The 18,648-nt window shown below is 34.9% G+C and overlaps 1 protein-coding gene across 2 annotated transcripts in view; it reads left to right on the top strand.

Annotated features, from left to right (window-relative positions):
• The window catches only part of LOC133641071 (synaptotagmin-14-like), a 97,773-nt gene that overhangs the window by 65,851 nt on the left and 13,274 nt on the right, over positions 1–18,648 (top strand). For both annotated transcript variants that reach the window (XM_062034906.1, XM_062034905.1), the window contains one exon: positions 3,376–3,432. In XM_062034906.1, coding sequence (XP_061890890.1) covers positions 3,376–3,432 — 57 coding nt within the window. The remainder of the gene's footprint in view (positions 1–3,375; positions 3,433–18,648) is intronic.

The following is an 18,648-nucleotide window of genomic DNA, read 5'->3' as shown; positions in this document are numbered from 1 at the left end:
TCCTTTTTAGGCCTCGTTTACACTGCACACCAAATGTTTTTGTCGTTTTAATGTTTTTGTTCTTTTTAGACCTCGTTTATACTGCACACCAAATGTTTTTGTCCTTTTTAGGCCCCGTTTACACTGCACACCATTTTAGGCCCTGTTTACACTGCACACCGAATGTTTTTGTCCTTTTTAGGCCTCGTTTACACTGCACACCATTTTAGGCCCTGTTTACATTGCACACCAAATGTTTTTATCCTTTTTAGGCCTCGTTTACACTACACACTAATTTTTTGGTTCTTTTTGGGCCCAGTTTTGAATCCGTTTGGAATCTGATCTTTTCAGATGTGACTTCAGTCTAAACAGCAATGAATGTGACTTTTTTTTGGTCATCTTTCTGCAAGCGAGGTCATTTGTGTGCGCCAAGAAAGACATATGTATCGTATTATATTTGTAATATTATACTATATATATATCAATTCACACATTATATTACTTTCATTTATTTTCACGTAAAAAAACACACATTTTTAAGGTGTGGCGATTTTTATTTTATTTTGTAGTAGTAGTAGCGACTTCCTTGTTCATTGACGGAATCTGGTCAACTTTCTTTGTTTTCACTTTATCAAACTGCGCATGTAAGTGACCTCGAGGCCACATTAGGGCCACATTGGGGCCACACTGGGGCCTGTGCGCGTTTATACTGGAGTCCGATAAAGATCACTTTTTACTTGCAATGTAAACAGTGGAAAAAATCCGATTTGGGCCACTTTGGCGTGCAGTGTAAAAGTAGCCATAGTCTGTTTTTGTGTTAGATAGCAACCAAGCAATGAAGCCAACACTAAAAGGTAATATAGGGGCAGCGAGGTACAGTACAGGCCAAAAGTTTGGACACACCTTCTCATTTCAATGTGTTTTCTTTATTTCCATGACTATTTACTTTGCAGATTGTCACATCAAAACTATGAATGAACACATGTGGAGTTATGTACTTAACAACAAAAAGGTGAAATAACTGAACGCATGTTTTATATTCTAGCACACCTGTGAAGTGAGAACCCTTTCAGGTGACGACCTCTTGAAGCTCATGGAGAGAATGCCAGGAGTGTGCAAAGCAGTAGTCAGAGCAAAGGGTGGCTATTTTGAAGAAACTAGAATATAAAACATGTGTGGAGGACCTCTTCCTCTGGGTTCCTTGGACCACCAATGTTGGACATGACAGCTGCGTTCATCTTGGTGAACAATAATTCATTTTTCAATAAATGTTCGTTGGGACCTTTTCCAGTCATTCTCTTCCTTTTGCACTTTTTCTTTGACTTCTTCCTTGATTTCTTCTCGTTCTTCTTTTTGTTCTTTTCTTGTTGTTGTTCTTCTTGTTCTTTTCTTGTTGTTCTTCTTGTTCTTCTTGTTCTTCTTGTTGTTCTTTTTTTTCTTGTTCTTCTTTTTGTTCTTATTGTTCTTCTTCTTGTTCTTCTTGTTGTTCTTCTTGTTCTTCTTGTTGTTGTTCTTCTTGTTGTTCTTCTTCTTGTTCTTCTTGTTCTTCTTTTTGTGATTCTTCTTGTTCTTCTTGTTGTTCTTCTTGTTCTTCTTATTGTTCTTATTGTTCTTGTTCTTGTTCTTCTTGTTGTTCTTCTTCTTGTTCTTCTTGTTCTTCTTCTTGTTCTTCTTGTTCTTCTTATTGTTCTTATTGTTCTTCTTCTTGTTCTTCTTGTTGTTCTTCTTGTTCTTCTTCTTGTTCTTCTTGTTCTTGTTCTTGTTCTTCTTTTTGTGATTCTTCTTGTTCTTCTTGTTGTTCTTCTTGTTGTTCTTCTTGTTGTTCTTCTTGTTCTTCTTGTTCTTCTTATTGTTCTTATTGTTCTTCTTCTTGTTCATCTTGTTCTTCTTCTTGTTGTTCTTCTTGTTGTTTTTCTTGTTCTTCTTCTTGTTCTTCTTGTTCTTCTTATTGTTCTTCTTGTTCTTCTTCTTGTTCTTCTTTTTGTGATTCTTCTTGTTCTTCTTGTTCTTCTTCTTGTTCTTCTTCTTGTTCTTCTTATTGTTCTTATTGTTCTTCTTCTTGTTCTTCTTGTTCTTCTTCTTGTTGTTCTTCTTGTTGTTCTTGTTGTTCTTCTTGTTCTTCTTCTTGTTCTTCTTGTTCTTCTTCTTGTTCTTCTTTTTGTGATTCTTCTTGTTCTTCTTGTTGTTCTTCTTGTTCTTCTTCTTGTTCTTCTTCTTGTTCTTCTTGTTCTTCTTATTGTTCTTCTTGTTCTTCTTGTTGTTCTTCTTCTTGTCCTTCTTCTTGTCCTTCTTCTGGTTCTTCTTCTTCTCTTTGGGGGCGGTATAGGACGGTATAGCTCGGTTGGTAGAGCGGCCGTGCCAGCAACTTGAGGGTTCCAGGTTCGATCCCCGCTTCCGCCATCCTAGTCACTGCCGTTGTGTCCTTGGGCAAGACACTTTACCCACCTGCTCCCAGTGCCACCCACACTGGTTTGAATGTAACTTAGATATTGGGTTTCACTATGTAAAGCGCTTTGAGTCACTAGAGAAAAGCGCTATATATATATAATTCACTTCACTTCACTTCTTTCTTCTTCTTCTTCTTCTTCTTCTTCTCCTCCCCATTCTTCATCCAAATCGTCATCCAACTATTCATCCCAATCTTCGTCAACTTCTTTTTCCACGGGCGGCCACTTGCAGCCCCTCTCCTTTCGGCCGCTGCCCTTTTACACAGCGAGAGGTGATTGCACAACTGCGTCCAGGTGGACCATCTATGCACCTGTCGCTCGTCTCGGAGTCGGCCCCGGCGTGCCCCGCCTCGCTGCAGGTCCGCCGGCCACGCCTACTCACACATGTTTTCAGTTATTTCACCTTTTTTGTTGTTAAGTACATAACTCCACGTGTTCATTCATAGTGTTGATGTGACCATCTATAATATAAATAGTCATGGAAGGTGTTTCCAAACTGTTGGCCTGTACTGTACTGTACATATACAGAATATATTATTAGCCTGTCCCCAAATGTGCATCTTATCTATTTGGATGTTTATTTTTCAATTCAATAGCACACCATCTTACACGAATAGAGTGGAGATCTGCTCGGTAAATACAAAGTTGTATTGTTTTTTGCACATGAATTCATGAACTATGGAAGACAAATAGACACTAAGAATGTGCAAATCTAATATGCTCCACATTGTTTGGCCCCCGGTTGTCCCCAAGTTCCCTGCTCAGCCCCCCCCAGTTTCTTTATGTTTGAAGGCATCAAGTTGGAACATTGAGGGCGTGTCTCCCTGTGTCATGTTCCTGGCCTCTTGACCCTCTTTTTCAGTCCCTTGCATCTCCGCCTGCCACCCAACCGCCTATTTGACATCTTGGTCCGCTGTTTTTCTTACTGCTGCCCAACCCTTGTTGTCAGACGGCCTGTTCTGTTGCCTCAAACACTTAATTGGTGGACAGGTTTATATAATCAGAGGTGAGTGTCGAGCCCTGCTTCCTGTTGTCATACACCTTCATGGATGCAGTCTACCACATGTTGTAGTACCACAATATTAACACACTCATCCATGAAGACAACACTGTGACTTTGATGCTTGCATGTCGCCATCCCACCAACTTGTCATTCTGTGTCCTGCAAGCTTTTGTCCTTTCAACTCAGTCCAGCTTTTTAAGGATTGATGGCTTCACTTTTCTTTGGCATGCCTTGGCTGCAGTTGTAATGTGTTGTGTTATGTTGTGTTGTGTTGTGTGGACCGCACACAAAAGGATGCAGACTATTGTGTGCATGTAGAAAGAGAGCATTAGGGGTTAAAAACCTTGGTAAGTTTAGCCCCTGACAAATGTATCATCTACATCAACAATATGATCATCTACATACACTATATGATCATCTACATCCACTATATGATCATCTACGTACACTATATGATCATCTACATCTACTATATGATCATCTACATCTACTATATGATCATCTACATCAACTATATGATCATCTACATCTACTATATGATCATCTACATCTACTATATGATCATCTACATCTACTATATGATCATCTACATCAACTATATGATCATCTACATCTACTATATGATCATCTACATCAACTATATGATCATCTACATCTACTATATGATCATCTACATCAACTATATGATCATCTACATCTACTATATGATCATCTACATCTACTATATGATCATCTACATCAACTATATGATCATCTACATCTACTATATGATCATCTACATCAACTATATGATCATCTACATCTACTATATGATCATCTACATCAACTATATGATCATCTACATCTACTATATGATCATCTACATCAACTATATGATCATCTACATCTACTATATGATCATCTACATCAACTATATGATCATCTACATCTACTATATGATCATCTACATCAACTATATGATCATCTACATCAACTATATGATCATCTACATCTACTATATGATCATCTACATCAACTATATGATCATCTACATCTACTATATGATCATCTACATCAACTATATGATCATCTACATCTACTATATGATCATCTACATCAACTATATGATCATCTACATCTACTATATGATCATCTACATCAACTATATGATCATCTACATCTACTATATGATCATCTACATACACTATATGATCATCTACATCTACTATATGATCATCTACATCAACAATATGATCATCTACATCTACTATATGATCATCTACATCTACTATATGATCATCTACATCAACAATATGATCATCTACATACACTTTATGATCATCTACATCTACTATATGATCATCTACATCAACAATATGATCATCTACATACACTTTATGATCATCTACATCTACTATATGATCATCTACATCAACAATATGATCATCTACATACACTTTATGATCATCTACATCCACAATATGATCATCTACATACACTATATGATCATCTACATACACTATATGATCATCTACATCCACAATATGATCATCTACATACACTATATGATCATCTACATCCACAATATGATCATCTACATCAACAATATGATCATCTACATACACTTTATGATCATCTACATCCACAATATGATCATCTACATACACTATATGATCATCTACATACACTATATGATCATCTACATCCACAATATGATCATCTACATACACTATATGATCATCTACATCAACAATATGATCATCTACATACACTTTATGATCATCTACATCCACAATATGATCATCTACATACACTATATGATCATCTACATCCACAATATGATCATCTACATCAACAATATGATCATCTACATCCACTATATGATCATCTACATCCACTATATGATCATCTACATCTACTATATGATCATCTACATCCACTATATGATCATCTACATCCACAATATGATCATCTACATCTACTATATGATCATCTACATCTACAATATGATCATCTACATCTACTATATGATCATCTACATCCACAATATGATCATCTACATCCACAATATGATCATCTACATCTACTATATGATCATCTACATCCACTATATGATCATCTACATCTACTATATAATCATCTACATCTACTATATGATCATCTACATCAACTATATGATCATCTGTTGATGTAGATGATCACATAGTAGATGTAGATGATCATATAGTAGATGTAGATGATCATATAATGGATGTAGATGATCATATAGTAGACGTAGATGATCATATACTACTACTATATGATCATCTACATCCACTATATGATCATCTACATTATATAGTTGATGTAGATGATCATATAGTTGATGTAGATGATCATATAGTAGATGTAGATGATCATATAGTAGATGTAGATGATCATATAGTAGATGTAGATGTTCATATAGTTGATGTAGATGATCATATAGTAGATGTAGATGATCATATAGTAGATGTAGATGATCATATAGTAGATGTAGATGTTCATATAGTTGATGTAGATGATCATATAGTAGATGTAGATGATCATATAGTAGATGTAGATGATCATATAGTAGATGTAGATGATCATATAGTTGATGTAGATGTTCATATAGTTGATGTAGATGATCATATAGTAGATGTAGATGATCATATACTTGATGTAGATGATCATATAGTAGATGTAGATGATCATATAGTTGATGTAGATGATCATATAGTTGATGTAGATGATCATATAGTAGATGTAGATGATCATATAGTAGATGTAGATGATCATATTGTTGATATAGATGATCATATAGTAGATGTAGATGATTATATAGTTGATGTAGATGATCATATAGTTGATGTAGATGATCATATAGTAGATGTAGATGATCATATAGTTGATGTAGATGATCATATAGTTGATGTAGATGATCATATAGTAGATGTAGATGATCATATAGTAGATGTAGATGATCATATTGTTGATATAGATGATCATATAGTAGATGTAGATGATCATATTGTTGATGTAGATGATCATATTGTTGATGTAGATGATCATATAGTTGATGTAGATGATCATATAGTAGATGTAGATGATCATATAGTAGATGTAGATGATCATATTGTTGATATAGATGATCATATAGTAGATGTAGATGATCATATTGTTGATGTAGATGATCATATTGTTAATGTAGATGATCATATAGTTGATGTAGATGATCATATAGTAGATGTAGATGATCATATAGTAGATGTAGATGATCATATAGTTGATGTAGATGATCATATAGTTGATGTAGATGATCATATCGTTGATGTAGATGATCATATAGTGGATGTAGATGATCATATAGTTGATGTAGATGATCATATAGTAGATGTAGATGATCATATAGTTGATGTAGATGATCATATAGTAGATGTAGATGATCATATAGTTGATGTAGATGATCATATAGTTGATGTAGATGATCATATAGTAGATGTAGATAAACATATAGTTGATGTAGATGATCATATAGTTGATGTAGATGATCATATAGTTGATGTAGATGATCATATAGTTGATGTAGATGATCATATAGTAGATGTAGATGATCATATAGTAGATGTAGATGATCATATAGTAGATGTAGATGATCATATAGTGTATGTAGATGATCATATAGTTGATGTAGATTATCATATAGTAGATGTAGATGACCATATAGTTGATGTAGATGATCATATAGTTGATGTAGATGATCATATAGTTGATGTAGATGATCATATAGTTGATGTAGATGATCATATAGTAGATGTAGATGATCATATAGTTGATGTAGATGATCATATAGTAGATGTAGATGATCATATAGTGTATGTAGATGATCATATAGTTGATGTAGATGATCATATAGTAGATGTAGATGATCATATAGTTGATGTAGATGATCATATAGTTGATGTAGATGATCATATAGTTGATGTAGATGATCATATAGTAGATGATCATATAGTGTATGTAGATGATCATATAGTTGATGTAGATGATCATATAGTAGATGTAGATGATCATATAGTAGATGTAGATGATCATATAGTTGATGTAGATGATCATATAGTTGATGTAGATGATCATATAGTAGATGTAGATGATCATATAGTTGATGTAGATGATCATATAGTTGATGTAGATGATCATATAGTAGATGTAGATGATCATATAGTTGATGTAGATGATCATATAGTTGATGTAGATGATCATATAGTTGATGTAGATGATCATATAGTTGATGTAGATGATCATATTGTTGATGTAGATGATCATATAGTGGATGTAGATGATCATATAGTAGATGTAGATGATCATATAGTTGATGTAGATGATCATATAGTAGATGTAGATGATCATATAGTGGATGTAGATGATCATATAGTTGATGTAGATGATCATATAGTAGATGTAGATGATCATATAGTTGATGTAGATGATCATATAGTTGATGTAGATGATCATATAGTTGATGTAGATGATCATATAGTTGATGTAGATGATCATATTGTTGATGTAGATGATCATATAGTTGATGTAGATGATCATATAGTAGATGTAGATGATCATATAGTTGATGTAGATGATCATATAGTAGATGTAGATGATCATATAGTGGATGTAGATGATCATATAGTAGATGTAGATGATCATATAGTAGATGTAGATGATCATATAGTTGATGTAGATGATCATATAGTAGATGTAGATAAACATATAGTTGATGTAGATGATCATATAGTTGATGTAGATGATCATATAGTTGATGTAGATGATCATATAGTTGATGTAGATGATCATATAGTAGATGTAGATGATCATATAGTAGATGTAGATGATCATATAGTAGATGTAGATGATCATATAGTGTATGTAGATGATCATATAGTTGATGTAGATTATCATATAGTAGATGTAGATGACCATATAGTTGATGTAGATGATCATATAGTTGATGTAGATGATCATATAGTTGATGTAGATAAACATATAGTTGATGTAGATGATCATATAGTTGATGTAGATGATCATATAGTTGATGTAGATGATCATATAGTTGATGTAGATGATCATATAGTAGATGTAGATGATCATATAGTTGATGTAGATGATCATATAGTTGATGTAGATGATCATATAGTTGATGTAGATGATCATATTGTTGATGTAGATGATCATATAGTGGATGTAGATGATCATATAGTAGATGTAGATGATCATATAGTTGATGTAGATGATCATATAGTAGATGTAGATGATCATATAGTAGATGTAGATGATCATATAGTTGATGTAGATGATCATATAGTTGATGTAGATGATCATATAGTTGATGTAGATGATCATATTGTTGATGTAGATGATCATATAGTGGATGTAGATGATCATATAGTAGATGTAGATGATCATATAGTTGATGTAGATGATCATATAGTTGATGTAGATGATCATATAGTAGATGTAGATGATCATATAGTTGATGTAGATGATCATATAGTTGATGTAGATGATCATATAGTTGATGTAGATGATCATATAGTTGATGTAGATGATCATATTGTTGATGTAGATGATCATATAGTGGATGTAGATGATCATATAGTAGATGTAGATGATCATATAGTTGATGTAGATGATCATATAGTAGATGTAGATGATCATATAGTGGATGTAGATGATCATATAGTTGATGTAGATGATCATATAGTAGATGTAGATGATCATATAGTTGATGTAGATGATCATATAGTTGATGTAGATGATCATATAGTTGATGTAGATGATCATATAGTTGATGTAGATGATCATATTGTTGATGTAGATGATCATATAGTTGATGTAGATGATCATATAGTAGATGTAGATGATCATATAGTTGATGTAGATGATCATATAGTAGATGTAGATGATCATATAGTGGATGTAGATGATCATATAGTAGATGTAGATGATCATATAGTAGATGTAGATGATCATATAGTTGATGTAGATGATCATATAGTAGATGTAGATAAACATATAGTAGATGTAGATGATCATATAGTTGATGTAGATGATCATATAGTAGATGTAGATGATCATATAGTTGATGTAGATGATCATATAGTAGATGTAGATGATCATATAGTAGATGTAGATGATCATATAGTGTATGTAGATGATCATATAGTAGATGTAGATGATCATATAGTAGATGTAGATGATCATATAGTAGATGTAGATGATCATATAGTAGATGTAGATGATCATATAGTTGATGTAGATGATCATATAGTAGATGTAGATAAACATATAGTTGCTGGTTACTGGGGTTCAATTCCCACCTTCTACCTTCCTAGTCACGTCCGTTGTGTCCTTGGGCAAGACACTTCACCCTTTGCCTCTGATGGCTGCTGGTTAGCGCCTTGCATGGCAGCTCCCGCCATCAGTGTGTGAATGTGTGTGTGAATGGGTGAATGTGGAAATACTGTCAAAGCGCTTTGAGTACCTTGAAGGTAGAAAAGCGCTATACAAGTATAACCCATTTATCATTTATTATTTATGTAGATGATCATATAGTTGATGTAGATGATCATATAGTTGATGTAGATGATCATATAGTTGATGTAGATGATCATATAGTAGATGTAGATGATCATATAGTTGATGTAGATGATCATATAGTTGATGTAGATGATCATATAGTAGATGTAGATGATCATATAGTTGATGTAGATGATCATATAGTAGATGTAGATGATCATATAGTAGATGTAGATGATCATATAGTTGATGTAGATGATCATATAGTAGATGTAGATAAACATATAGTTGATGTAGATGATCATATAGTTGATGTAGATGATCATATAGTTGATGTAGATGATCATATAGTTGATGTAGATGATCATATAGTAGATGTAGATGATCATATAGTAGATGTAGATGATCATATAGTAGATGTAGATGATCATATAGTGTATGTAGATGATCATATAGTTGATGTAGATTATCATATAGTAGATGTAGATGACCATATAGTTGATGTAGATGATCATATAGTTGATGTAGATGATCATATAGTTGATGTAGATGATCATATAGTTGATGTAGATGATCATATAGTAGATGTAGATGATCATATAGTTGATGTAGATGATCATATAGTTGATGTAGATGATCATATAGTAGATGTAGATGATCATATAGTGTATGTAGATGATCATATAGTTGATGTAGATGATCATATAGTTGATGTAGATGATCATATAGTAGATGTAGATGATCATATAGTAGATGTAGATGATCATATAGTTGATGTAGATGATCATATAGTTGATGTAGATGATCATATAGTTGATGTAGATGATCATATAGTTGATGTAGATGATCATATAGTTGATGTAGATGATCATATAGTTGATGTAGATGATCATATAGTAGATGTAGATGATCATATAGTTGATGTAGATGATCATATAGTTGATGTAGATGATCATATAGTTGATGTAGATGATCATATAGTAGATGATCATATAGTGTATGTAGATGATCATATAGTTGATGTAGATGATCATATAGTAGATGTAGATGATCATATAGTAGATGTAGATGATCATATAGTTGATGTAGATGATCATATAGTTGATGTAGATGATCATATAGTAGATGTAGATGATCATATAGTTGATGTAGATGATCATATAGTTGATGTAGATGATCATATAGTAGATGTAGATGATCATATAGTTGATGTAGATGATCATATAGTTGATGTAGATGATCATATAGTTGATGTAGATGATCATATAGTTGATGTAGATGATCATATTGTTGATGTAGATGATCATATAGTGGATGTAGATGATCATATAGTAGATGTAGATGATCATATAGTTGATGTAGATGATCATATAGTAGATGTAGATGATCATATAGTGGATGTAGATGATCATATAGTTGATGTAGATGATCATATAGTAGATGTAGATGATCATATAGTTGATGTAGATGATCATATAGTTGATGTAGATGATCATATAGTTGATGTAGATGATCATATAGTTGATGTAGATGATCATATTTTTGATGTAGATGATCATATAGTTGATGTAGATGATCATATAGTAGATGTAGATGATCATATAGTTGATGTAGATGATCATATAGTAGATGTAGATGATCATATAGTGGATGTAGATGATCATATAGTAGATGTAGATGATCATATAGTAGATGTAGATGATCATATAGTTGATGTAGATGATCATATAGTAGATGTAGATAAACATATAGTTGCTGGTTACTGGGGTTCAATTCCCACCTTCTACCTTCCTAGTCACGTCCGTTGTGTCCTTGGGCAAGACACTTCACCCTTTGCCTCTGATGGCTGCTGGTTAGCGCCTTGCATGGCAGCTCCCGCCATCAGTGTGTGAATGTGTGTGTGAATGGGTGAATGTGGAAATACTGTCAAAGCGCTTTGAGTACCTTGAAGGTAGAAAAGCGCTATACAAGTATAACCCATTTATCATTTATTATTTATGTAGATGATCATATAGTTGATGTAGATGATCATATAGTTGATGTAGATGATCATATAGTTGATGTAGATGATCATATAGTAGATGTAGATGATCATATAGTTGATGTAGATGATCATATAGTTGATGTAGATGATCATATAGTTGATGTAGATGATCATATAGTAGATGTAGATGATCATATAGTAGATGTAGATGATCATATAGTAGATGTAGATGATCATATAGTGTATGTAGATGATCATATAGTTGATGTAGATTATCATATAGTAGATGTAGATGACCATATAGTTGATGTAGATGATCATATAGTTGATGTAGATGATCATATAGTTGATGTAGATGATCATATAGTTGATGTAGATGATCATATAGTAGATGTAGATGATCATATAGTTGATGTAGATGATCATATAGTTGATGTAGATGATCATATAGTAGATGTAGATGATCATATAGTGTATGTAGATGATCATATAGTTGATGTAGATGATCATATAGTTGATGTAGATGATCATATAGTAGATGTAGATGATCATATAGTAGATGTAGATGATCATATAGTTGATGTAGATGATCATATAGTTGATGTAGATGATCATATAGTTGATGTAGATGATCATATAGTTGATGTAGATGATCATATAGTTGATGTAGATGATCATATAGTAGATGTAGATGATCATATAGTAGATGTAGATGATCATATAGTAGATGTAGATGATCATATAGTAGATGTAGATGATCATATAGTTGATGTAGATGATCATATAGTTGATGTAGATGATCATATAGTTGATGTAGATGATCATATAGTAGATGTAGATGATCATATAGTGTATGTAGATGATCATATAGTTGATGTAGATGATCATATAGTAGATGTAGATGATCATATAGTTGATGTAGATGATCATATAGTGTATGTAGATGATCATATAGTTGATGTAGATGATCATATAGTTGATGTAGATGATCATATAGTTGATGTAGATGATCATATAGTTGATGTAGATCACATATGTCAGAGTCAAGGCCCGCGGGCCATATCCGGCCCGCGAGAAGGTTTTTTACGGCCCTTGGGATGATCTTGATTTATTATTAGAACCGGCCCGCAGACCGCAGATCTTTTTTTTTTTTTTTTTTTTTTTTTTTAGACCGCAGATCTTTTACACGCACCAAGCGGATGCCGGTCCAAGGTTCCGAAAGGGGGCGAGCGGCCCGCCGGGACGCGCCTGCCGGCCGAAGGGCTGCAGCCCGGCCGTCAGTCGCGGAGCCCGCCGTGCCACGCGCGCCAAGGGGGCGGGCCGAAACCCGGCCCCGAGGCCCTGAGACTTCTGCTTTGTTTCCCCAAACCGCGCGTCACCGCCGGGCCCGCACCACCGTCGGGCTGCAGCCCGAGCGTCGGTGGCGGAACCCGTCATGTGCCGCGCGCGCCAAGCGGAGCGGGGGGGTCAAGCGGGCCGAAACCCGCAGGCCACCCCCTCACCACGAGGCCCTGAGACTTCTGCGTTTGACCCCCGCCGTCAAGCCACGAGGGCCAGCCGTCGGGTCGCGGAGCCCGCCGTGCCACGCGCGCCAAGGGGCGGGCCGAAACCAGCGGGGGGTTTCGGGCACCCAACTCGCCTCCCTCCCACGGAGGGAGGAGGGGGTTTTAATGTGAACATTACTGTGCAATCACATATTTAGAGTTTTTACTCAATTCAAGTTTAAAAGTTAAAGTTTAATATTTGTTTTCACTGCATGTTACTTCTCCTTAAACAAAGTGTTGTTTTTGATTTATAGATTTTTGCACTTTATTTTATTGTATTTAAATTTAATTATATTTTAAAAATATTTCAGTTGAGTGGATGATAGAAAATTGCTATTATTGTTTTTTTCTTTGAAGTAAATTTAGCCCACTTTTGCTAAAATAGAAAATATAGGCTACTGATGGTGCCTTGAATACCGGTTTCTTTCATTTAATGTTCATGTTATGGGGATTTTTATATAAAGGAAATTTGTCTTTTGTGTCTGTTGAAAATTAAAGATTACTGACAGAGCCATAAGAAAATATTGCTTTATTTATCTGATCATATTGGAATATATTTGTTAGGTTTTCAGTAGGTTCAATTAGGTTCACTAGACTATATGCGTCATTTAAAAATTTTTCAATGAACATTCGAACAGTCCGGCCCTCGGCTTGTAGCTAAATTTTTTATTTGGCCCTCCGTCCATTTGACTTTGACACCCCTGATGTAGATGATCATATAGTAGATGATCATATAGTGTATGTAGATGATCATATAGTTGATGTAGATGATCATATAGTAGATGTAGATGATCATATAGTAGATGTAGATGATCATATAGTTGATGTAGATGATCATATAGTTGATGTAGATGATCATATAGTAGATGTAGATGATCATATAGTTGATGTAGATGATCATATAGTTGATGTAGATGATCATATAGTAGATGTAGATGATCATATAGTTGATGTAGATGATCATATAGTTGATGTAGATGATCATATAGTTGATGTAGATGATCATATAGTTGATGTAGATGATCATATTGTTGATGTAGATGATCATATAGTGGATGTAGATGATCATATAGTAGATGTAGATGATCATATAGTTGATGTAGATGATCATATAGTAGATGTAGATGATCATATAGTGGATGTAGATGATCATATAGTTGATGTAGATGATCATATAGTAGATGTAGATGATCATATAGTTGATGTAGATGATCATATAGTTGATGTAGATGATCATATAGTTGATGTAGATGATCATATAGTTGATGTAGATGATCATATTGTTGATGTAGATGATCATATAGTGGATGTAGATGATCATATAGTAGATGTAGATGATCATATAGTTGATGTAGATGATCATATAGTAGATGTAGATGATCATATAGTGGATGTAGATGATCATATAGTTGATGTAGATGATCATATAGTAGATGTAGATAATCATATAGTTGATGTAGATGATCATATAGTAGATGTAGATGATCATATAGTGTATGTAGATGATCATATAGTTGATGTAGATGATCATATAGTAGATGTAGATGATCATATAGTGGATGTAGATGATCATATAGTAGATGTAGATGATCATATAGTGTATGTAGATGATCATATAGTTGATGTAGATGATCATATAGTTGATGTAGATGTTCATATAGTTGATGTAGATGATCATATAGTTGATGTAGATGATCATATAGTAGATGTAGATGATCATATAGTAGATGTAGATGATCATATTGTTGATATAGATGATCATATAGTAGATGTAGATGATTATATAGTTGATGTAGATGATCATATAGTTGATGTAGATGATCATATAGTAGATGTAGATGATCATATAGTTGATGTAGATGATCATATAGTTGATGTAGATGATCATATAGTAGATGTAGATGATCATATAGTAGATGTAGATGATCATATTGTTGATGTAGATGATCATATAGTAGATGTAGATGATCATATAGTGATGTAGATGATCATATAGTTGATGTAGATGATCATATAGTTGATGTAGACGATCATATAGTAGATGTAGATGATCATATAGTTGATGTAGATGATCATATAGTAGATGTAGATGATCATATAGTAGATGTAGATGATCATATAGTTGATGTAGATGATCATATAGTAGATGTAGATGATCATATAGTGTATGTAGATGATCATATAGTTGATGTAGATGATCATATAGTTGATGTAGATGATCATATAGTTGATGTAGATGATCATATAGTAGATGTAGATGATCATATAGTGTATGTAGATGATCATATAGTTGATGTAGATGATCATATAGTTGATGTAGATGTTCATATAGTTGATGTAGATGATCATATAGTTGATGTAGATGATCATATAGTAGATGTAGATGATCATATAGTGGATGTAGATGATCATATAGTAGATGTAGATGATCATATAGTTGATGTAGATGATCATATAGTTGATGTAGATGTTCATATAGTTGATGTGGATGTTCATATAGTTGATGTAGATGTTCATATAGTTGATGTAGATGTTCATATAGTTGATGTAGATGATCATATTGTGGGCGTGTTGCATGTGATCAATGGATAACAAGTGCAAAGCACATACTACTGTCATTTGTCTCCACATCCACAGCATCATGTTTGACTATATTGTGGAACATGCAGCACACAACTACAATATGCACCACCTTTTCTGGGCATTTCAGAGGCAACTTATTCACTCGCTAAGTTTGCGCTCTCGTAGAGAATGACTCCGAGGCAACAAAATGCAGTGTTGCAAGAAGTTGTTTCATAACTCCGACTCCAATTTCCAAATCATCCATCATATCAAAGATGGAATTGCTGCATAAACAATATTTGTTTGTTTTTTTGACAGTCCAAATATGTTGACACTTGCCCTCATCTCAGACTGGGCTCCTTGATAGCGAATAATCACATATAAACATGTTGACATAGAAGCCACAGGACTTGCAACAGGAGGTGAGGGGCCAAAGCTGCCAGCCACTAGGTATGCTGCTGCATTTTCCATCATACCTGGATGGGGGGTGTGTGGTACGGGTGTGTGTGTGTTGTGTATTCTCCGCCAATGCTTGCGTGTGTATGTCTGCTGCGTGGCTCTGTTCCACGACCTCGGTGCTGTCGCAAAACGCGATAACACAGCCAGTCGGTCCGACAAAGTCAACAAACAACATGAGAGACAGGGGAAGAGTTGTTTGCATCTTCGCGGAACTGTCCTCGAGGGAACAGCCTTGCCGGGTCGCTTGCAGCCAGGGAAACAATCCGGTCTAGAATGTCTGTGTTTGAGCAGAGCTAAAAACAAATGCAAAGTTTTCACTCTAATTGCCTATTTCTGGTCCTCAAATGTATCATACTTCGCTATGCAGAGCAGACGACGTCGCCAAGATGTTATCCAGCTTGCGATTTAGTCCAAAGTCGCAAAAGTCAGAGTTCCCCACGCTGTCCGCATCCGCCGATCATTTGTGGCAGCTTTCGGGTCCTTTGAACGGCTGCCGGCGTCTTCCAATTTGTTGATGCATCAGGAGCAACGCTGGCCCCAATCAGTAGATGTCCTGTTGTCATGGTTCCAGATAGGTAGATAACGTCATGGTTCCAGATAGGTAGATAACTTCATGGTTCCAGATAGGTAGATAATTTCATGGTTCCAGATAGGTAGATAACGTCATGGTTCCAGATAGGTAGATAACTTCATGGATCCAGATAGGTAGATAACTTCATGGTTCCAGATAGGTAGATAATTTCATGGTTCCAGATAAGTAGATAACGTCATGGTTCCAGATAGGTAGATAACGTCATGGTTCCAGATAGGTAGATAACGTCATGGTTCCAGATAGGTAGATAACGTCATGGTTCCAGATAGGTAGATAACGTCATGGTTCCAGATAGGTAGATAACGTCATGGTTCCAGATAGGTAGATAACTTCATGGTTCCAGATAGGTAGATAACGTCATGGTTCCAGATAGGTAGATAACGTCATGGTTCCAGATAGGTAGATAACGTCATGGTTCCAGATAGGTAGATAACGTCATGGTTCCAGATAGGTAGATAACTTCATGGTTCCAGATAGGTAGATAACTTCATGGTTCCAGATAGGTAGATAACGTCATGGTTCCAGATAGGTAGATAACGTCATGGTTCCAGATAGGTAGATAACTTCATGGTTCCAGATAGGTAGATAACGTCATGGTTCCAGATAGGTAGATAACTTCATGGTTCCAGATAGGTAGATAACTTCATGGTTCCAGATAGGTAGATAACTTCATGGTTCCAGATAGGTAGATAACGTCATGGTTCCAGATAGGTAGATAACTTCATGGTTCCAGATAGGTAGATAACTTCATGGTTCCAAATAGGTAGATAACGTCATGGTTCCAGATAGGTAGATAACGTCATGGTTCCAGATAGGTAGATAACTTCATGGTTCCAAATAGGTAGATAACGTCATGGTTCCAGATATGTAGATAACTTCATGGTTCCAGATAGGTAGATAACTTCATGGTTCCAGATAGGTAGATAACGTCATGGTTCCAGATATGTAGATAACTTCATGGTTCCAGATAGGTAGATAACTTCATGGTTCCAGATAGGTAGATAACGTCATGGTTCCAGATATGTAGATAACTTCATGGTTCCAGATAGGTAGATAACGTCATGGTTCCAGATATGTAGATAACTTCATGGTTCCAGATAGGTAGATAACTTCAACGTCCTGGACTGAAAGGGTCGCCAGGCACCTGGTACTCCTCTTCTCCCAAGAGTCCGTCAAGTACCCAGCACCAACAATCCGACAGGACAGGCAGGTTCCCCCGAACCCGAGATCATGTCAATTTTGTTGAGAGGCCAGTTGATCAATTCCTTTGTTTAGATTTGGAGAAAAACGGTGTCCCCCAGCAGTTTCAGTCCTGATAAATCCCATTGCAGTCACTAAATGAGTGTTTGCATCTTCCCCTCCCAGTATTCTGATCATCTGCATCTGTTCTGCATATTTGTGGAGGAAAACCTTCTAAATGGATTGCATGAGCTATGTAGCTCATTTAGGAGACAGTTGTCAGGCATGATCTGAGTAGAGCAGCTTTGTGTGCACATTTGCAGCTCTTTTAATTAGTGCTGTCAAAT

This window comes from Entelurus aequoreus, linkage group LG23 (assembly GCF_033978785.1).
Source record: "Entelurus aequoreus isolate RoL-2023_Sb linkage group LG23, RoL_Eaeq_v1.1, whole genome shotgun sequence".
NCBI lineage: Eukaryota > Metazoa > Chordata > Actinopteri > Syngnathiformes > Syngnathidae > Entelurus > Entelurus aequoreus.
The sequence above is the reverse complement of the archived record's forward strand: the minus strand, read 5'-3'. Positions and strand labels throughout refer to the sequence as shown.